Source organism: Daphnia carinata, chromosome 1, assembly GCF_022539665.2.
Source record: "Daphnia carinata strain CSIRO-1 chromosome 1, CSIRO_AGI_Dcar_HiC_V3, whole genome shotgun sequence".
Lineage (NCBI taxonomy): Eukaryota > Metazoa > Arthropoda > Branchiopoda > Diplostraca > Daphniidae > Daphnia > Daphnia carinata.
Genome location: NC_081331.1, coordinates 4,055,884 through 4,078,797, shown reverse-complemented (window position 1 = coordinate 4,078,797; position 22,914 = coordinate 4,055,884). Strand labels below are relative to the sequence as shown.

General features: G+C 43.0%; 2 protein-coding genes across 3 annotated transcripts; both read left to right on the top strand.

Annotated features, from left to right (window-relative positions):
• The first annotated feature begins 1,285 nt into the window (after positions 1-1,285).
• On the top strand, positions 1,286-11,718 carry LOC130692509 (LIM/homeobox protein Lhx2-like). Its single transcript, XM_057515620.2, has 5 exons — positions 1,286-1,954; positions 3,485-3,605; positions 3,694-4,459; positions 10,023-10,291; positions 10,499-11,718. Exons 1-5 carry the CDS (start codon positions 1,590-1,592, stop codon positions 10,856-10,858), a joined length of 1,881 nt encoding a protein of 626 aa, XP_057371603.1. The 5' UTR covers positions 1,286-1,589; the 3' UTR covers positions 10,859-11,718.
• Positions 11,719-21,095: 9,377 nt separating this feature from the next.
• LOC130692414 (uncharacterized) lies at positions 21,096-22,914 on the top strand. 2 transcript variants are annotated; one of them, XM_057515523.2, is made up of 4 exons: positions 21,096-21,369; positions 21,613-21,729; positions 21,820-22,586; positions 22,668-22,914. In XM_057515523.2, the coding sequence occupies exons 1-4, from the start codon at positions 21,232-21,234 to the stop codon at positions 22,861-22,863; spliced, it is 1,218 nt and encodes a 405-aa protein (XP_057371506.1). In that variant the 5' UTR covers positions 21,096-21,231; the 3' UTR covers positions 22,864-22,914. The 2 variants fall into 2 exon arrangements, with proteins under 2 accessions (XP_057371506.1, XP_057371507.1); XM_057515524.2 differs by having other exon boundaries at positions 22,648-22,763.

Below are 22,914 nucleotides of genomic sequence, written 5' to 3'. Positions count from 1 at the left end.
GAAAATCGAAGGCCACTTTCAAAAATCGGCTATAAAGCTCACTTGGTCATAAACAAAAAGGCCTAATAAAATCATCATGTTGCCGGTTGAATGGATGAAACGAAAAGGAGAACGGAGCGCAGCAGTTGACGGGACGACGTTGCGGGACCGTATGATCATCGCCGGGAAAATAACAAGCCGCGAACTTCTGCCGCTCAGCGTGAAAAATGAAAGAGACGTGGACGTGCTAACAGTGACGTCATTGAAGATACCTCACCAATGGATACCAAGCTCCACCTTCCTGTTCTAGACTCCTCCCATATGCTCGGCCATTTTTCCTTGTATCCAATCGTTCAAGTTCCGCCCTCTAGAGCTTTTGGCGTTCTTCCTTCCTTCCTTCTTTTCGTTCCTTACTTGCTTTTGCTCCTTCTTGGAAACCAGCGGAGAAAAGGAAAGAGAGAACGCTGTAGCCATAACGCGGTCACAACGAGGGGCCACGCAGGCGCGCACGCGTCCCCAGCTGGCCGCGGCACACAGCGGACGGAGCAAACAAAAAAATGAACGAGGTGGATGATGGCGTCGTTCTTAAACTAGTTTACACTCGTTGGACGGTCGTTGCTTGTTGCCCATCTGCTCTCCATCCACCGATAACAAAGTTCAACCATTTGATTCACCAGTCAGACAAATAAAAAAAAAAAAAAAACAACAAACAAACAAACGATAAAAAGAGAAAAAAAAAAGAAAACCAGCCGCCGTGCAAGAACGGGAAACCTTCGCATCCACCATCGTCTCTATCCCGAATCGCAACAACCGCCTACTCGCGACCTTACCCCGACGCATTTCAACTTCGGCGCACAGCATTCCTCCTCTTCTCCGACCTCCCGGCCGCCACCCACACTTTCCGCCCGCCTCGTTCGTGGAAAACAAAAAGGGACGCACGCTGGCAAAAGAAAAGGGAAAGAGACAAGTGCGAGCAACATCTTGCCTTTTTCTTTTTGCTGGGCGTGTGTATATGTTGTGCGAGCTTTTTATTTTTTCTTTGGAAGGGCTGCTGGCTGTCGTTTGTCTCCACAACGATCCGGCAAACAACAATCGTAGTCGGAGTGTAGGGCAGGCGGAGAAGGGCGCCTTTTTTTTTTTTTTCTTCTTCTTCTTCTTCCCTGGGCGCCCCTGTTTCTATATATCCTCTTATGCAGCAGAGCTGCGCGTCGTAGGCGGAGTTTTGGTCAATCGGCTGCAGCTGGAGCCAAAAGCCAAGCCAAGAGAAAGAAAAGGTGAAGGAACCGATCCGCCGCGGGATCTTCATTCTTCAACAGCAGTCGGCCGACGTGGTAGGCTTAATCGACGTCACCGTCGACGGACGCGGGACTCACGCCAGTCCCCGTTCTGTACCTTCGCTTTTGCACAAAATCCCAATCAGCCGACATTTCGAAGAAGAATAAGTGAGTGATATCGTTCGAAAAGTGAAACTCAGTGGAACTAAATCAGCCAGACGAAGGATCGTTTAAAACAGGATCAAGGTGTGTGATTGAATTGCACAGGTGGAACGGGGTAGCAACAAAAATTTGTGCGTGCAGAAAAGCCGACCGGGATTTTGAGAGAAGGCCAACATGCCGGTGATGTCGACTGAGAGTGCCGGTGACGATCAACAGGCCACTGCAGTGACCATCAAACACGAATCGTCTGCTAGCATGCATCAGTTGCTATCGAATTCCGTGGCGGCCGCAACAGCCTCCTCGGGCGGCGGGCTCGGTAGCACCATCGGCGGCATTGTCGGCAGTGAACATTCGCCGTCGCCGACGACGCTTTGTGGAGGATGCGGATTCAAAATCACCGATCGTTACTATCTGGTAGCCGTTGAAAGAGCCTGGCACAGCGAGTGTCTCAGGTGCGGAGAGTGCCGACGGCCGCTAGACACTGCCCTCTCCTGTTTCGCTCGCCAGTCACGCATCTACTGCCGCGACGACTACTACAGGTAACAGCGCATAACGAGTTTTTTTTTTTTTTTTTTGGTTTGCTTTTGATAAACAAACTTTCACCGCTGTTTTGCGTCAGCGTCTAAAAACGGTACAGCGCTGATGAAATTCCCTCCAGATATTTCAGTGGCTCACGAATCACGAAAGCGTGTATCAATTCGTACGATGGACAGTGAGCTTTGATCACGTCATTTTTGAATTACAGAGTTCAATTCACTTTCCTTTTGGCCGAAACAAGTAAAAAGTCACGAGGCAAAATTTCTTTCGTTGTGACATCAGTTCTGTACATATTTAGGCTACGTTCAACTTTTTCGTTTAACACAATGGAAGTCGGTGTCGTTTTAGAAAGCACTTAATCAGAGTGTCGTATAATTTCAAATCGGATCGCACATAACGCAATCACAGTTTTTCGCTGAAGTAAGTTGGGCGGTTCTTATTGTCTGGAACAATCCCGATACGAATAAGGAAAAAAAAAATGCGGAGTACGAGTAAGCAACGTTTGACTTTTCGTAAACAATTCTTTGGTAGGGTTCTTATGGTGGGTTATCAGCGCGGTCTTATCACCCGTATCGGAAAAAGAAAAAAAAAGAAGAAGCTTCAAAAGAAAATAAATCAATCGTGTAACTATCCGATGGAATATCGCGTTGGAGGTCATGTTGGCCGTCCATCAGCTGATGTTAAAAATAAAGATTTCGTATATACAAACAAAACCCAATCAAAGTTAAACAACAACAACAACAAAAAGGAAATAGAAAAGGTCGGATATTCGAGTCGACTTCCGCAAGCCTTTCAAAATCGACCTTGTAAAAAAGCGGAAAAAAACAAACAAAATTAGTCAAACTGTGTTAGCCATGCGATTTTTTTTTACGGTCGCAATAAACAAGGATGAGCTAAATATGCGTTATTTTTTTCCAGTCAATTGCGTAATGGCGATGTAAATTGCCGGCAGTGGTAAACAGCAAAAAATGGGCCAAAGATTAGAGATATGCAAAGAGCTGCTACGTAACATTTACCACATGTTTGATGCGTATGGGAAATGCACCGACTGTCGTCGTTGCGTGATGCACTTACCATGGGCTCTTCTTGTTCGTCATCGTTTGTTTATTCTTTCTGTCCCGTCTCCGTTTTTTTTTACGGCCGTCAGTTGCGTCAGCATCGAAATGAATAACAGAGCGAACCGTCAGCGTTGTCGAACCGTCAGGAATTCATAATGAATACGTCACCTTGTTGTCACCTGACTCTTTCCACATTGCTGTCCTGCAACGCGTCTACACATTTTTCTCGCCAAACGTCTAGTTCAGGTGTTGCCTTGTATCCGCCCTAGTTTCCCATTCGAGCTCATGATTCATTCACGAGGTGAAACTGGCCAACAGCTACGTTTATTTGCACCCAGCAATCTGCCAACCAAAAGGAGGAATGAATAAGCAACGGACAAAATCCCTTTTAAAAAGCAAAAAGTGCTTGATGTTTGATTTTTGAAAAATCGTGACTGTACGCTAATAGATCTCCTATCTTCTGACTATGTGCAGATTGTTCGGCGTGAGACGTTGCAACCGCTGTTGCCTGCCGCTCGGATCCAACGAACTGGTCATGAGAGCCCGCGACGCCGTCTTCCACCTGGCTTGCTTCACTTGCGCCGCATGCAACCAGGTAAAAGCCTCAATTCAATAAAAAAAACACATTTAAATAAAAGTGAAAGGTTTGATTGTTGTTGTTTTTTTTTTTTAATCCTTCAAAGCCGTTAACGAAAGGCGACATTTTCGGGATGCGGGACGGCATCGTTTATTGCCGACTTCACTACGAGATGCTGCAACATCCGACGGGTTCCTTGGGCTCAACGCATCAGCCACATCAGCACGGCCTAATAATGCCGCATCAGCACATACAGGGAAACAATAACGGCCTAATGGGCAGCTCAGATGGCCCTTGCGATCTCTCGTCGTGCGGACCTCACCACGGCCTTTTGCCTCCGTCAGGATTTCATCATCCGCATCATTTGATACCGCCGGAATCAGTCAGCCCAAGCCAACACATGATTAACATCCTCTCTTCAGCCAGCATAGGAGATCCAGCTGTCGATGCGTCTTATCCATCCGGAATGCGTCCGAACGTCTTCGGTGGGAGCGTGGCCGGCGGTGGACAAGATTACCTCCACAATCCATCAGTCAACGATTTTCAACGATGTTTAGGCGGCAGTGGATCGGCTGTTTCCAGTTTCTTCCCTTCGTTATCGGGAGGTCTCGGTAACGCCGGCCTAGGAGGAAGCTCACCCAGCGCTGGATCGATGGGACATCATCACAGTGTTCAGAAAGGCAGGCCGCGAAAACGAAAGATTCCGGCTGCAGCAGCGGCAGTGACAGCAGCGGCCGCTCTCGCCCATTCCGGCAACAATAACAACAACGGCAATGTTGGTGGCTCGACGGGCAATCACGCGGACTCGTCCATTCTCGGTCAGCAACAACACCTGAACGCTGCCAATTTGAGACAACTCACTGCAGGAATCGGTCAGTTTAAAACAAATCTTTCATTATTTTGCAATCGATACCGGGAAGAGATCGTGTTGCTCGTTGTGTTCGAAATGGAAAAGGATATTGTAAAACATAGGGGCTTCTATGACAGACTGCGCAACTGTGAGGCAAAGTGTCCAAACCATTTGCATGACACGAAAAAACAAGAATGAGAAATTGATTAGCATATTAATCGAAGAGAAAACAGGTTTCGAGATGCCGATGGGAAATAGAGAGATTCGTTACTGGTCATTCATTTCAATGATCGGGCAATTAATCAGGACGCAAAATCTCAACGGGCAATCCGAACGGGGGTACAGAACTAAAGAGGAAAGACGTCGAAAGAAAAAAAAAACCTGGTGTCAATGATGTTATCGACGATTAATTGCATCCATTTTAGTTTACGAATGGAATTTATTGGGAAATTCTATTTTTGGGCTGGCCTTTGATACATCGGTGAATGCGTTTCAACAGCTCGTCGCTGGAAGTGAAATTGGCGATCCGAGCCATCAAAGAGTTTTTTTTTTCATTTTATTTTTTAAAATTGAAGTGAGAAACATTTGAATCCCAAAACTCCCAGCACATCTAAGTCCGTTTTCAGCGCTTTTCTCTGTATTTTTTGTTTTTGTCTTTCCTTATGATTCAAAACACTTCCATGCAGATGAATTTCTAGAGTGGCAGAAGAGATGCGATCGTGATGCAGCAGCACCTGCGCTCTCACTCATCTCGAGTCGTCGCTATCTCTCCTCCACTTGTGATACAACCACGTAACTTGAAAACCGAACCAATCTATCCTTGTATATGCGTTCCCAGACGTTCATACCGGTTTCAGATCAAAATATCTGCTTAAGCTATTCCACCATATATATACATGCACACTCTAGCATCCCGTTTATTTATTTATTATTTTTTTTTTTTTTTTGAAATCTCCAATTCTGGAACATTTTCATTTGACGTGTCAACATTTATCACCGTTATCCGCCGAGAGCAACACCGGTGTATACCTTTCAATTCGGTTAATTTGACTTGCGTGTGGAAATGCCGACAACGCGTGAGAAAACGAGAGTAGCCCTTTTTAAAGTTGATTGAATTTCGAACTATTTTTTTTTTTACATCATGTGCACGCAAAAAAACATCGTATGCGGTTCGTGCGAGCGTTGTCCTCAAGATTCGTTTTACCACCGTTACGCGCTTCATGGCGGACTTGAATGTCTTAGTTCCATATATTGCGTTGCAAACCGGCACATTTAGCTGATTGCTTTCTTTACGTGTAATGTTATCAGGTTTAACTTACAAAAGAAGAAAATGAGAGAGAGAAAAAAAAAAGTGAACTGTCGTAAGTGATGACAGTTTGACAGGTCAAGTCAAAACTTCATACGTTTCTTAACGATCCCCCCTCTCGGCCCCTCCTTTATCATGCTTTCTTAGTCACCCCTCTAACCTTGCGCCATTCTTTTCCTGTTGAGAGAATGCCAATGTACACTGACGCCGTTAGTCTGCAAGTGCAGAGGCATCTGAAAATGAAATAGAACGTCGAGGAGCTTGCCATTGTGGAAGAGAACGATGGGAGGGGGTCCACATAGACGTCGACTGCATGACGTAGTGAGTGAATGTTGAGACAAGAAGTGTAGCCTGCACAGTCTGACCTTTTTCGTCTTTTTAAGGACTGTCAAGGGCCCCCGAAAAAACACGACGCTCAGGTCATTCATCCATCCATCCATCAGCGCACAGTTGACTTGGAAAACTCCGGCAAAGAAAGTCCCCCCCCCCCTCTTCGTCTTTTGCTTTCTTATTTTCCAGTCACTTAAAATAGTATCGAAAAAGCTTCAGCAAGCCAACAGTTCTCTCTCTCTTTTTTTTTTTTTTTAAGGAAGAAAAATGTTGAGACTTTTTCAAATGGGTTGCGGAGTAATGTCGACTACGTGCCACGTAATTGGTAGCGCGTGTGCTGACTCTTCCGTTGGCCTTCTCGTTTTTGCTTTTCGTTTGGCTGGGATTCTACGTCAATGCGCTTCTTTTTTTTCTTTTTCAACTTCCCCAATCAAAAGGTCCCAGTTTCGACCAGACGTGATCAATGATGACGTTTTTCTTTTTCCCGCGTGCGATTTCCAACAACAGGCAAGATTAAAAGAACAGGACACCGCTGACTCTCGTCCTTGATGTCATTAGCCATCGATCAATGACTCTATCAAGGCCGAATTGATTTCAGTCAAAGCCAGCCAATGCAACCTGTTAATTGAAAGGTTATCAACGACATCTCTATTTCACTTTCTCTCCGTTTTCGCTGTTTTATCATGCGCACTCCGCGCTTTCGTTCTTCTTCTGCCGTTTACTCCGATATCCAACACCATGGCGTCTCCCTTCCGCTTGACATTATAGAGATACATGCATTTTATAGGACGAAAAAGACCTTCGCTTTCTGCTGGATGACTGTTTGGAAGAATGAGAGATTGCTGAGAGTTCGAGTTTAAAGAGGTCGCGTGTTCGGGGTCAGTCCTAGCTGGCTTCGAATAACTGGCGCCTCTCCGGCTCATTTCTCCCCTTTCACACGTGGACTTCGTAGTCTGTGTCCAACGCTACACGTTTTCAAATCAATGCACTTTTGAAGGCCTGTCACTTTCGAAAATATTTTAGCATACAGCCAGAGCCTGAACAATACCAGAGGGATAATGCTCAACGTAAGCTTTCGTGTGCAAGCTAAAATATATCGAGCAATGGATGGCTTATGTACCGTCGCTGGCCAACTAGTTCCTAATTTGGCCTGTCGGGTGTTCTGGTGCGCGAAACAGAACAAACGGCGAATTAAGAAATCGACAACCGTCGTCGTGTACTCTCGTCTTTCACAGCTTCAACCGTGAGACAATCACACGGGACTCGAAAAAAGAGCAAGATCATTTTGCTTGGTCCCAGTTGAGCTTCTGCGCTCCAAATCCCCGTGACGTCTTTCATAATCCCTGGCCGTGCGCGTCACGCCGAAATAAGAGCAACTTGGATACAAATTGATATAAAAGAAGAAGGGAATTTTGTTACTATGAAAAACTAGCAACTGCGATAAAGTAAATGGATTCTAATCGCCGGCGTCAGTCACTTTCGGTTAATGCGCAAGCAAAGCACAAAACGGCACGCGACCCCCATTGTGGAACAGTCCGCCATCCTCGGGATTTTCTGTGGGGAGCTGGGGATAGACTCTGTTTAAAAAAATGGCCATCGGTTAAATCAACACACAGCCATTAAAAAAAAGGAATCAAACAAGAAGAAGAAAGAATAAAAGAAACGCGTAAACCATGTAGGGAAATCTCCTTTCGTGGAGCATCCGTTTTCACTGACTGAACCTGAACCGTACAGTGTAATGTGCCTAGAGTTATATAACGATCATAATGTGATGTTGCCTCGTCTACATCCTATACGGTGTACCCAAGCGATGGGTGAAGTGGGACGAGGAGGAGAACATTATTTCCCACCCGTCCTTATTCCACCAGCAGACGTATCGCATTACACGCCGTTTTGACTCTCTTGCTTCGCGATCGATCCAACAAGCATACGATGCATATAAACGGGCGAAAGCGGGCAAAATACAGTGAACTCCGTGCTGATGTGAAAAAAAAAAGAAAATAATAATAATAAATAAAAAAAACGAGGGTTGAGAGAAGAAGGACGTGGAGAGGGCGAGGCCATTCGCTGCTGTGCTCGACGAGGAAAATCGATAACGTTTCTCTCAGGCTCCCTCGCCATAAACGAAAGATGAAAATATATTACAATACGTAGGATAATTGCATTTCCTTGTGGAATATGCAGGTATGATCTCTTTTTTTTTTAAAGGCATGTGAGACTTATTCTCGAGATGGGCTTATGTCCCAAATGGATCATCAATGCAAACAATCAGTTATAACTTGATAACAAAACCTATTCGGTCTTTTGCAGCCCTTTTGAAATGGCTCTGTTTATAGCAAAGCTTCGATGGATCGACTGCATCGTTCGTAGATTAATCCGTCAAACCCCTACTTGTTAGTTGTATTTTATTTTTATTTTTTTTGCTCTGGCTATTTTTCTTCTCCCCCCTGGACCCCCCACTATCGGTAGATCACAGCGGGGTGCTCTGCAGGTGAGCAACACCTGCCATCGCTACCGACAGCGTCGACTAAACCAATTTATGGCACTACGCTCTATCCTTACTGATGACCAGGTTTTGCCCAGCGAAACGCAATCATTATCATTTTTTCTGTCTCCCCAACTCTAGTCATCATCTATAGACGATAGATGTTCACCTCAGTTGTATAGCAAAGTCCCGATAATGAGCAAAAGGTAGTAGGCGTTCTTTTTTATCATGTAATGGGGAGAGAGAGAGTGAGATAGAAAAGAGAGGGGTCATCGACTAAACGACCTAAAGGATCTCCCCCTCCCCCCCTTCTGATTCCATCGACCCTTTCCAGTTGCGCTGGATTGTTCCGTCTCTGCGACGTGTTCGGAACGGTGGCAACTTGATCGTTTTTCAGCGACGCACTTCTGTGGTTATCTTAACAACACGTGGCTTTTTCTTCCGGACGGAGGGATGACAGTGGCCTCAAAAATCACCTGGGTAACATCGTGCACACCTATTATCGTGCAACAAAATATAACAGGGTGTACTCTCTAAAAAATTTCTGGTATGATCCTCTTGCTTTAGCAGAAGGATTTATTCAACTTGTTCCAGCGTCCCTTTTTTTTTTTTGTTTGGAACTGGTGTGTTGTCACTTGTAAGCAGCTGTGATGAGCACTGGAGTAGAAAGTAGCTTCCTTTTTTTTAAATTTGAAAGACCCCACATGGTGATCTGAACGATTCAGGTGTCACTATTGGCTCCTTGTTTCCTCTTCTTTCTTTGTTTTTCTCGGAAAAATGAAACAAATAAATCCAAGAAAAGCGCAGTCTACTGGCTTGCTACGTACGCATTTCTGCACTACTTAAGGTATCTGTTGTCTGGCATCATTTCTTCCAGCATGTTGGCATGATGGGATTAAACGATACGGACATGTAGCCCGTTGTATGACCAGAGAAATCCATTAGAGGAAAGGTGGAGACCAATAGCGAATTTTGATTTCGTGTTGATATGTTGAGAGACGAGGACAAAAAACTAGTGCATTGTGCGGTTTACCCAAGTGGTGCGTATGAATAGGTGATGCCGATCCTTAAAAAATAGAAACAGATAAGACCCCTTTTTGTGCTTTTTTTTCCCCTCTAAAGTAGTTCTTGTTTTTATGACCTTTCGGTTTCCTATCAAGACCCGTCAAAAGATTCTCGAGAAGCTTCGTTTTTTTCCTTTTTCACGAAAGGACTAAGAAAACATTGATCCATCGTTATTCAAAAACTCCCTATGAATGTGCCGGCTTTTCGAATCGTACGGCACATGCAACAACTTGATTCATACCGTCTATACCATCAAGAGATCTATTGAAATGTTGAAGCAAAAGTTTTGTTTACACTCGAAGCCACTTGAAATCTGATAGCGGCAAGAACTTGAAACCAAAAAAAAAAAAAATCAATGACGATTAAAGGCATTCATTTTCTTTACCGGTTGCGGCTCAGACATGTTGGGTTCAAGCGCGGATCTGTCTTCGATGGAGGGAATGGTGTACGACAGTTCGGGCACAAACGGAAGCGCCAGTGGAGGTGGCGGAGGCGGATCTTCGTCCCAACAACAGCAGCAACAACAGAGGACAAAGCGGATGCGAACGTCCTTCAAACACCACCAACTACGAACCATGAAGTCCTACTTCGCCATCAATCAGAACCCGGACGCCAAGGATCTCAAACAACTGGCTCAAAAAACGGGTCTCTCCAAACGCGTCCTCCAGGTAAATATATTGGCCTCACCAGCTATAAGTCTTTTTGCATTAGGCCTACGTATAGACGAACATAAAACATGGGCCAAAAATTTAAAGCTCAATGTGCATTAGTAAGAGTAGTATAGAATATAGTCCACTAGGATGGGTCTTATTGAAAAGCAAGGGACAATGTGTTTGCCAATTGCATATCTGATTCGTGAAAATGCTGCGCAATAGGTTTGGTTCCAGAACGCCAGAGCGAAATGGCGCCGCAACATAATGCGACAGCAAGATGGCGGCGGCAGTGGCGGCGGAGGCGGAGTGGGCGGAGGCGGAGGAGGGGCTGGCGGAACGTCTTCGATCAAAGATGGCGACCTTCTGACAGCGTCGGCGTCGTCGTCGCAGCTCGAACAACAACAACAGCACCCTCATCACCATCATCATCATCAACAGCCGCATCAACCGCAACAACCGCACCGCGTTTCGGCCTCCCTGGGTGAGCTGACTCCACCGGGAAGCGCTGGCGGCATGACCCACTCGTCAGCCGTCTCCAACGAAGACGCCAGCTCCAATTTAGTCTTCAGTGATCTGTACTAGAAATAACTACATACATGCTACTTACACCGCTGTACCACAATAGAATTTTTTGACCCTTAATATACACAATGATTGCCAACTGATTGGTACCCAAACAAACGCAACTATATACGTACAATATGGAGACGAAGAGAGGACAACTTCGAATTCTCGAAATTGATTGTGTCTCTCAATGATTTGGTGCTGTCGTCTTTGCTCTTTGTAATTTTTGTTTTGATTTTTTTTTTCTTTTTCAATCGAGTTTTTGTTGCAGTTTCACATTTTGCCAGCGTTACGTAGGACTATGACATCGCTAACGACGTCGTTGAATTTGCTCTCTTTATGAATCTATATAAAGACTTGTGTACTACACGACGTCGGTGTAGAGTTGATGTAGATTGTTATCGTCCTTCAGCTGCATAATCCGATCCCTTTCTTTTTTCTTTTCTACAAGGTTCTTTTTGTGACACATTTAAGTTCACGATTTGCTCGGGGGGATTCTTGCAAAATAGTTTCGTTTTTCCGATTACGATCGGTTCGTGATCTAAAGGAATAATCAATTAATTTTCTTTCGGGGACTAGAGATCGTGCCAAGTGAAGCAGATCTTTTGATCCTTTTTTGGTTTGTTTTATTTTTCTTTTTTTCTCAAATTTTTTTTGGTTGTTTAACGAAAAGCCCTTTTTGGTTGAAATTCTATGGAATATGTGTTTAAAAAATGGATTTACATACATTAATTTATACACGAGATTCCTCACCGCTGACGGCGGCTGTTGCGATGTGTTCAGCACATCCCTTAAAAAAGTTGCCGTCGGGGAATGTCATCAACGTCATTCTCAGTGACGATTTTCATGATGAAACAATAAACGTTCCTGTCTTTGCATTGAGTTCTTCTCGTCTCAATATTGTCTACCTTCAATCAAGTGTGAACAGAATCCTTTCTAATGTAGGCCATACCCACCGGCCTAATATAGGCCATAATTATTGAACCGGCCAACCGTGGATCGTATTCACCAATTGTTGCGTATAGGTTTACATAAATGAGAACATACCATTGCTCGAAGCAAAACGTATATTTTTTTGCGGAAATAGATAACCTGACTGACGCTTCAGGGACCCCGGATCGGGAAAAGGCAACTCCAACCGGCAAAGAGCCGCAATGTTATACCATCGATACAGTACGTTGAAAGAGGGATGGAAAAGAACGAAAGGATATAGGGAAGAAGCGTGGAACTACAGCATCAGCACAAGTCTCCGTTTCACATGCTCCACTCCTAATTAGACTAATATGTCCAAGCTGGATGCTCTGGCCGCACGCCACTGATGCTGGCTGAAAAACCGGGAGTCGAGAGACAGTGCCAAAGAACTTACCCAAGTGATGGGCTAGGGTAACACACACTAACACTACGCTGTGTATAGTACAGTCTATGTTCAGTTAGGGTCTATGTAGAATCTATGAAGGATGTGGATGCCGAAGCAATGGAGCACGTTCCGGTCGCGTGCCTGGGCGTCGTTCTCTCTTCTTCCACTACACTTCCTCCCCCCCCCCCCTTAGAAGTTGTTTCACGCATCAATTTCCTCCCTCGTTTTTTTTTCCATGATACGGGATGGATATTTCTCAACCTTTTCGTTTATAACAAAAGGCGTGTACACAGAACTATGGTTTTTTTTCTCAATCATATCTTTTACCGCTAGTAAAGTGGAAGATGATGTATTCTTTACGTCTACACAAATGTTCAATTTATAAAAATGAAATGGATTTAAATAGCATATGCCTGTCTGCCATGGCTATAGTTCCAGCGTCTACAACTTAATGCTGGATGAACGAACGCTGTGAGAATGTCAACTATTATACGGTTCAAATTCGCTAAACAAAAGAAATCATTTTTTTATTTGAATTGATTGTGTTTAGATGTATGCATGACACGCATGTTCGTGAGGGTAGTTCACCGTTTGAATGAATCAATGTCCCAAGAATTTCAAGTTCAAACTTGAAATTCGTGGAATGTATATCTATAATGTAGATCGAATAAGATCGTTCTACTTGTAAAAAACAGGCTGAGCGTCACGGTGTCGTTTTGACTCGAAAATCGACCGAGACGGTAACGCTGCATGTAAAACCAAGTGGCGTGCAAAATTTGAGACCGTGGGTTGGCGTCGGTCACGTGGCACTCTTTCCTATTTCTTTTTGATGACATTTGACGCCGTGAGCGTTGACGGCGCGTGTAGATCGACGGTCGCTGCCATCGCCCGTTGCATTATTCGGGCACGTCATTATTTCACCCTTCGATCTTAAGTAGGCTTACTTATATCACATGAATCACAGCATCCACACTGGGTTTTTTTTTTTTTCCTTGTTTCTCACTATTAGACTTAAAATTTTATCGAGGCTTTTTCCTGGTAATATCGACAGACAAAAAATAAATTCAAACGAACTGCGTCTCATACTGTGTAACAAAAGACGGAAATCAAACTAGGGAAGTTGCCACGTATCCGCTTTTAATAGCTGCAATATTTGCAACATGATCGCTGAAATCTCGTGAAAATAGAGCGTACTTGAATGAATTGCCAAACATTAGTGTTCAGCATCCTCACTTCATATTGATTATACGTTGCTGATAATGATCTTTGTACAAAACGTGTGCACTCTATATCAGTTGGGAAAACTCGACAGCGTAAAAGAAGAAACACGAAATGGAAAAAAAACTAAATGCGTACACTCATAAACTCTCCGGTGAGAATATATACGATAATAGAATCAGTTCAAGGGTTCATTATTATGATGGCATATTGGCTAAAAAAAAAAAGGACTGAAAAAAAGAATAAAAAAAAAAAAAAAAAGAATAAAAAATAAAAACGACGCAACAGGGGGGGGGCTAAGGGTTCTTTATTGGAGGGGATAGTTAGCGAGGGGAGTGATGAGAGCAGAGACCCGGTCCCGGGGTCACGTGCTGGCTGCCCGGTGCTGTGCTGGGCTTCTCTCATTTACCCTGTATATGTAACATCGGACATGTATATACATATACACAATGGGAAACACAGAAGAAGGAGAAAAAAAAACAGGGAAAAAAGAAATCCAATGTACGTTAGGTTTATTTTTACAAGGGGGAGGTTATAGAGTCACGCGGCCTTATCATATTCAATCCGCGGGGGGTCTCTCTCCCGTTTCCTGTCGAAATGATGGACTGGATGAGGGTAGCTTTTTTTGGTTGGAAGAGGTGTTCCAGTCGTGTAGACATCAATGCTGCCCAGCATCAGGTCCGACAGTCGCAGCGCTAACACACACCGCAGAACGCGTGCCGTAAACACAAAATCATTGCCATTCCACTGACTCGCATTATTAAATGGACGTAATAGAGTTGTTTTTGCTTGTCGCCAGAAAATCAACACGTCCATCGTCTAATCGGCGGACAATTACATGGCGCCTGCCCTCTTTTGCGTGGCTCTTTATGCAACAAACTCGTCCTGCCAAGCGACACTTTCCCAGTTAGGAATAATCACTCCGTTGCGTTACAAGATAAAAGTCAAAGAGCCTGTTTTGATTTATGAATTATTAGAGGACGGAATCTTTTCCCATGTCGTCCCGTGTTTTATTTTTTTTTTTTCCGTTTGGTGTTCAAGCCGAAAAAAAAGCCAGCGGTGTAACAGTCTATTCCGTTTTGGCCGTGATGGATATGACATCGTAACGAATGAACTACGGTCGCTACTCTCGTATCCGGTACTTAATGAACGGCCCCGTCGACAAATGAATGAACCTCTTTCTCCTTTTTTCTTTCTCTTACTCGCTATTTCGTTGCAACTTATTTACTAATATTTTCCTTGCATTTCCAGCTCTTTTTTTTTTTTAAAGTATTGATTTGAAATGAGTAGGGCCAATTTATATATCCGGAAATTCCCGCTGAGTCGCAGTTCTAGTGAAAGGTTAAGGAAAGCGTTTTTCTCGGCATAAAATTCATAGGAACAGACAGAAAGAGAGAGTATCTGCGTGGATATGGGAACCCCATCAAACAGTTAGGGTGAGATTCCCCCTTCTAGGTTGCCTGGAAAACCGAAAAATAAAAATTAAGGGAAAAAAAGAGAGGAGGTTAAAAAAGGGCTGTTTTGTAAGTGGTGGCACGAGCAAGAACTTTTCTTAGATGCACTAGGCATCTTTACGACCCTGACGTTTTGGCTGGGGTGGTCGCGCTAGACCCAGTTTGCACCGACGGGCTCTAGAAATAATTCCTCCGGAAGTTCCAGATCTCGCGGTTAGTAGAATCAATACTTTAATGAGCTGCGTAGCTAAATGATTCGAAACCTCATTAAGGTAAACAAAATACAACAAAGCTCGGCTGATTGGAAATATTCATAGAAGCATCCGACTACAATCAATTCCAATTCTCAAACCGTCCGTATAGGCCCCCCTTTTTTTTACATTCATCTTTCGTTACCTGAGCGATAAACTGAAAAATCTTTTCAAAAAATAAATTTTGAAAAAATTAAAACAGGATTCAGTCAATGCCGAAGGATTTAACAGAAAACAGAAACGGAAGGGCTGTCTCGTGTAATCTATAAATAATATGAATTGCTGCGAGAGAAGCTGACGTTTCTCAGGAGACCGACGGTTTTTGACGGCTACGTCGGTGCTGCAGAGTGTCACTTGCCCTGTTCTCTGTCTCCCAACTAGCAGCTCGTAAAAGGCGAGAAACTTCTACGCCCGTAGACGTTTCTGCCATCGTGCTGAAGTATTGGAACACTACATCATATCGCGCAATATCCCAAATCAAGAACACCAACATGTTCCCGATGTCACCAGTAATCCAATAGCAGAAAACACAAAGTTAGACGCCGAAATAGATCGACTCAACAGGCCTCGTTTTTCTTTTCTTCTTCTTCTAAGTTTTCGATCTTTTTCTGTTGAGTAAATTCTGATAGCCTAAAGGACACGGGGTGACATCATAATTGTAATGTTCTCCGACAACTTTGCATGACATATCAATTTTCCTTGGAAACGAGTTGTCGTTTACAAAGATAAGTTTTGAGGGTTATAACTTATTGTAAAGAAAATTTGTGCGGCCTAATAAAATATTTTTGTTGAAGGGGGGTTTCATTATTATTAAAGAACAATTGTTTGGGATTCAAGTTAGATAGGTATGTCCTCATGGCGCGAAACTTGATTCTTGGAAAAAGCCATAACCTGTCACGCAATCTTGGTGCTAAATGAATTTCCAAGAGCTTCGCGTTCAAAATTAATGAATGAATGTGTGAAACTTTTCCGTGGTTCGATTTCCGTACATGAGCAAAGTCCATGATACCACCGCATCTGCATTTTCGAATACTCTTGACCTCACTGTAAAGTGAGTGAAACGTTTTGTGAAACTCGATTCACATATTTTTGACTCGACTTCCAGTGGCTTGCCTTATCATCACGATATCATTGCTGACCAATAGATCTTCGTTTTAAAATAAGGCAAATAAGCATCAGTGGGGGCCTAGAGTTGTGTTACAGTTATTTCCCCTTTTTGCTAGTTTCTTTGGTGAAAAAAAAGGGGCGCCCAGCCAAGATGGCGGACATCGATAGGGAGCCTAAACGAGCCATCTCCATGTCAATTTCCAGTGGCATCGAATCGAGAAGGTGAGCGACATCCAGCCGAACCCACCCATACGTCCCAACCGTCTCGTCTGTAAGTTAATGGCCATCAACACCTCTGAATTTGGCCTGGACGAATCGATGGAAGGCATCGCCCTGCGTATTGAGATGCTGAAAGTTTCTCCTCCACCCAGTTAGCCTCATTATTATTGTTATGACGATGTAACGGACAGAGCGCTGCTGTCTAGGATGTACGTGCAGAATAGCAGGAAGGAAAAAAAGGCTACTGATTGGTTTTTGCGATCTTGGTGACAAACTTTGAGCAAAAAAAGAAAACAAGCTGGGAAAGAAAAATTATCTTTCCAACTTTTCCCTTTTTAAATTGGCCTCGGCATCAGTGATCGGCGTCTTTACCGATTGTTTTCTGACGGAAGTTTTTCATTTATCATTGTCATTAAGTACGGCTCGGCAAGTTCATTCCGACCAGTTAGACAGAATTAAGTCTAATGATGATGGATCATCAAGACTTACTACCAGTGCCAAGAATTTGCTGAAGCTATTTTGCTCTTTAGTTTTTCTGTTTTTTTTTAGGAACAAACCTGATATCATCGCGTTAGGCCCTCCTATTAAGCCATTCTAATAAACTCTTGAACTTGAATTACCTAGCCGCAAAACTCGAGATTCTCAAAGAAGATGAAGGGAGTGCGAATGTAAGAACAGAGAGAAAACAGATCCAACATTTTTTTTCCGCGTCCGGTATACAGAATTGCGTGTTATACTGCGATTCCCCTATGATGTTTCGATCATTAAAAGAAAAAAAGCACGAAAGAGACGGAAGAAGTCGATGCAGCCGTGGTGTACATCCTCTTTAATGATCACGCGTAGGTTGATCTCTCTTTATATATATATAAAAAGAGAGGGAGTCGGGAGCCAAAGAGAGAACGACCAAAGCAGCAAATAGACGAAGGGAGTCTACCAATAGAAATAGGAAAAAAAAATGTGTGCTCTCGGGAGAGCCGTCAAGAGGAAGCGGCAGAGAGGAGCGTCGTCGTCGTCGTCATCGACTTTGTCTGACGTTGCCATGGCGACTCGCTTCTAATGAGGCGGCTTTTCCTATACAGATCCCGGTACCCCACCCCTCCCGAAGATAAAAAAAAAAAGAATGCGGGAAAAACGACAGAAGAAGAAATAGAAAAAAAAGAATAGTTTCCCCTCTCATGTGCAGCTCCTCACTCGCATACGTGTATTTGTGATTCTATACTAGACGGAAATAACATAAAGTAAACTAGCGTATTTAATATTGCTAAACAATCCTGAACAGATCAAACGCCAACGCTCCTATGTAACACAAGTTCTTATCTTACTAGACAAACGTAACTGATTGTTTTGTTTTGTTGTTTATAGTTAGCTTTTGTTATGCTTTAAAAGCTGTTTTTGTTTGTACTTAAAAAAAAATATAGATGACATTGAAAACGTTCAGGTGATATTGAGACATAAGATTGCCTCAAGTGGCTGGCAGAACTTATTTTTTGATCACCGATCAAGTCACGTTTTGATCTTAACAAGACATCCGGCAGCGTTAATCAAAGGTGGAGACAGGGACACTTCGATACTAATAATAGCTGTAATAACCATTAGAAATAAAGGATCGCAAAAGGGGAGAAGCAGTCTTTGATTATTTTTCAACTCATCAACTCGAGAGTAAAAAGACAAGAGGCAAAAATAAACTAGATCCAAGTGCGAGGCTAGAAATGAAAAGAATTCAAAAAGTCCCGAATTCGAATGGTACCCAACCATCAAAGAGCCGTCAAGAGTTGGCAAGAGAAATGGTCACGTGACCTTTTTGTCGGGAAAGCCTGGCGTTACAGTCATGTGAATGGGCACACGGCGGGATTCTGGATTCAATGCTATTCAACCGTACCGCATTGTGCTGAATATGTCAAGTGCAGCTCTCCTCCCTGCACGTACCGACTGCCGATTCAGTTTTCTATAACTTGGACATTTATATTTTGAGAAAAATTCGTTTCATATGTTATTTCACTGTTATATAGCCGCTGACGAGCACGTCATGTTGCCTTTCTCCCCATTTCATCTCCACTTGGGCACTAGGTCGAGCAGTGGCAGCAGCGCAAAGTCATTACCGGAAAGCATATTTCTATATCTAAAGGATAAAATATTATAGCTGGAAAATGTATTCGCCTAACTGGTATCGAGGATTGTGTTCTCCAATCATTATCTCAACTAGGTGGAAATGGGGCGTGGGAAAAAGGGGCCTGAGCGCGAGATGCAAAAGCGAAGGAGTTCCGCTTGATTTGCATATACGAACATCATCAACAGGTAAACATCAATATTTTCGATATCGTAATGAGGCCGATAACTTGTGGGTCGATAGTTTATGACATCCGCGGTGAAAATCAATCGCTCGTAGGAAGAGAACAACAAAAAAAAATATGTATACAGATTCAAAAATAGAGAAGCAAATGACCTGTGCGGCTGTTTGATACTTATTTGTAGTGGATTAGGCGAACGATCCATCACTCGGCTCATTATAAACGCCGGCGCGCGAGGTCCCATAAATGTTAATGTATCGTGGTCAATAAAAACAAAACAAACAGATACACACACACACACACACACACACACACACACAGACAAACTAAATACAACCGCATCCATAGCAAGAGGACGTTTAATGAAGCAATAGATTTTCTTCTTTTTCTAAAAAGAATAAAAATAAGATGAGAAAAATAATAAACAGTTCTGTTTTCTTTAAAGAAAGCGGATGATGAACAAGCCTGTCATTCATTAATTAGCTAATAAACCGGGCCGAAGAAAATCACAATATGGAATGAAAGGATATATAGGGCCGTGGCCCCGTGAGAAACAAGAAACTTGACGATCCACCTCTGCTAACAGCAGTTCTGCGTATTGAATCGAAACAATAAATATGAATGTTGATTGAATCTAAAAAAATTTTTGTTTTAAGCGAATCAAGCTTTATTTATTATTTCTTCCACCGCCTAAAAAAGTTTTTTTTTTTTAACAACGAGAAAAAAAAAATAAAGTTCGTTATTTGGGCTGCTCTTTGAAGTCAGATAGAGCGCACACTCGCTTCTCTCTTTCTCTCTCTCTCCCTCTCCTCATTAAAAGACAAAAAGAAAAGTAACTTGGCTTTATTATCAAATATGATCTGTGCCAGCGGAGAGATAAGGAGGAATTGAAGCGAACGGGGAGACCTCGGATACAATCCGGATTTCTCTCGTTTCCCCTGGCAGTGTTACGACGTGTCTTCATGACCAACTTGGTGGCGTCCTTCATCTCTTTTCAACATCGGTTGTTATAATCCTCTCCTCCGTTTCAAAAGAAATAAAAAATCTTATTATTATGTGACCAGCCGCATTCCTCTTATTTGCCAGTTGCAACGAGAAAAAGGAGAAAAAACAAATGATTGTGCTGATTATTGTAACTAGATTTCGGTTGTCCGTTTGTCAGTCAAGCAATCATCATCCATTATGTACTTTTTATCTATGAACGAAAACAAAAAAACTGGTCCTAGTAAGCAGATGACATGATTTCTAAGATTTTATTGAAGTCCACAGGTGCACACAGAGAAGTTTAGCATTCTTCACTCTTTACCGCAATGAATAAGAATGTATATTGAACACGAGCAAACGTTGAAAACAAAGATCACGCACACACACAAAAAAAAGACATTCGTTTTGACTTACTCTTTGAAAACGGACGACGCTAACGATGGAACTAGTGAGGATGACGAAGGACGTTACCAGGAAAAAGAACAAGTGAAAATGTACATCGTGTCCTTGTAGGGTTTTCTTTTCCATTTCTTTGGGGGTTGTTGTTGTTGTACATCCATTCGGTAAAGACGGAGACAAGATACGTGTAATACGTACACAATGCGGGCCTTTGTTTTAACAACAAAAATCCACTTCCATTCTTTTCTTTTCTCCTTAAGCCACCCAACTAAGACCGCAGAGCAGCACGAAAACTGTGCTAATTAACACGGTTCCATGTCAGCATCCAGTCCGCCTCCTTATGCTGTTCAGCCGACCACTTATTATTGACGAACAACTCGCAACTCCACCCAGAGCACAAGCCGCCCATTATACTTTTTTTCCCCCTTCGAATACAACAGAAAAATAAATTAATGAAAGGAAGAAAACTTGGAAGAAAAAGTATAGACAGGAGGACGAAGAGAGAGAGAAAAAAAAATCAAAAAACAACGATTCTGCTGGTCGCCGGAACAGACTTGATTGGAGTTGTAAATGCGGTTGTCGGTTTCTTCTTCTTTTCAACGTTTAATGAGGCCGCCTATATGGTTTTCTGCTCAAGATTTCAACTTGATTGGGCTCCTTCACTTTCAGTTCAATCCGGAAACAAACCGACTCCAGTGCAATAACAAAACAACAGCCGGTATGTTAACCAATTCTTAAAGAGTTAAATAACCTGCCTGTGTGAACAAAAATCGTAACTTGAATTATCTTTCAGACTCTCGACGTTTATTCCTAACGCAGTTATTAGTAATTATTTTCAAGCATTTTTCTTTTTCCTGTAGTTTTTTTTCTTCTTACGAGAGTAATCTAATCTGTTTGCAGACGATTCGACGTCCAATTATTCTTTTTATGTCGAATTGTCGATGGTGCGGCTATATGAGTTTCCATGGAAACAGCAGCCAAACAAAACACAACATGTCACAGTGAACCACCCCACGTTTGTTTAGAGATTGTTTGATACTCTGACGTTACTGCTTCTGTGTTTTACTTTGAGTTTTATTCTTCTTCTTCGAATAATTGATACACCGCATCTGTGATGGAACCAAAAAATATGAACAATTGCTATTCGTGGGGAGACGATGGCGAGTCGTACGTCGAAGAGCAAGATCGATCGTTACCCGCTGTTGAAGTATCTCTGCCCACTGTCCTACAGTCTTCTCAACTCCTCGATCAGGTACTTCGTTTTAAAATGTTATCTTTTTTCCCAATCTATTACATGAGAAAGTACAGAACCTGTCTGATTGAATGTGAAGTTGATCCTGTAGATTAAATAACAAAACTCTCCACTTGGCACCAGATGTGTACATGAGAAATGAACTCATGGGACATTGTTGCTTTCTTCAAAATATGCAAATTATGTTTTCATTTGATACAATTTTAAACTTATTATATTTTTGTAATATTTTGAACGAGACAGATGTTGGATGACGAAGAACTGCCGAGTTTAACGGAGTTAAGCACGAGCGAGCCGGATTCCATATCCTGCACCAATAGTTCGCCGAGCCGAGAAACATTTTCCAGAATGACTGAATACGTATGTTAACAAGACTTTCATCTCATTATCCGTATGCTTATGAGTAGCATTTTCAGAAATTTCTTTATATTTTGGTTGGGCATTTGCCAGGACAAGCAAGATGTGCGGAATGTTTCCGGTATTCCGGCGTCAGTTGCCAGCAGCAGCCAATCACTAATGCGAACGCCCCATCGCAAGAAATTTCTGTCTAGGAGCCACAACTCGCTCGTATTTCGTCCACCGGATTATTCCAAAGTGGAGAGCAAAGTTAGAAAATACATCGTCTCCATGAGAGAGCAACAAAAGCAGCGTCGACAGTACTCTAAAAATCAGTTTGACCCTGCGCCAGTTCCAGCTTTTGATAAACTAATCCCATCTTCCGAACTGATGGCACCAGAAGATGTGACTAATTTGAAGCAGCAATTGGCTGATAAAGGAGCCATGGTTGAGGTGCTTCAAGAAGACCACGACCGACTATCATTGCACAATGCTCGGCTTTTGAACATGATGGAGGAAATGCGCGCCAAGATCCGCATTCTGCATGCAAACCAGCACCAGAGACAGTCGCAACAATACACACGTCATACAAACAGTCCTCCTCACCCGGAAGTTGATAAAGATCTTTCATTGAGTAATGAAAGTTGTTTGTCATCCATTGGGGGTGATCGCCCCCCAACAGCCACGCAGCTGGGTTTGGCCGATCAGCATGAAGCTCTCAGCATCACGCCATCCTCTTACCTGGACCTACCCCCTCCAGCCGGACAGTTTAGCAGGAAAATGGAAGATGATGAAACCAGTAGCTGCGGCTCGAGCTGGAATTCAACCAGACTTCATCAGCCGCAGCATGAACAGACGCCGATTGGAACGCCACCCGCTGGGTATTTACAAATACGCCAAATGTCAACTAGCACCTTTTGTGCTAAAATTACTGTTCATTAGAATATTTGTCTTAATTACAGCGTAGACAAAGCAAACGTAACAAAACAGGCCGTGCCCGAAGAGCCGTTGTTGCCAGCAAATAATGACATGCCAAATTTACTACTGTTAAAGCGGTTACAGGAGATAACCTTTGCAGCGTTAGAAGTCAGAGACCAAACCCGCACTATTATCCACCAAATAAACCTACTTCAACCTCCTGTGAGTGGAGAAACGTAAAAGCTGTACCTCTAAACTAAGGTAAATAATAATACAAATACTGAAGTTTAA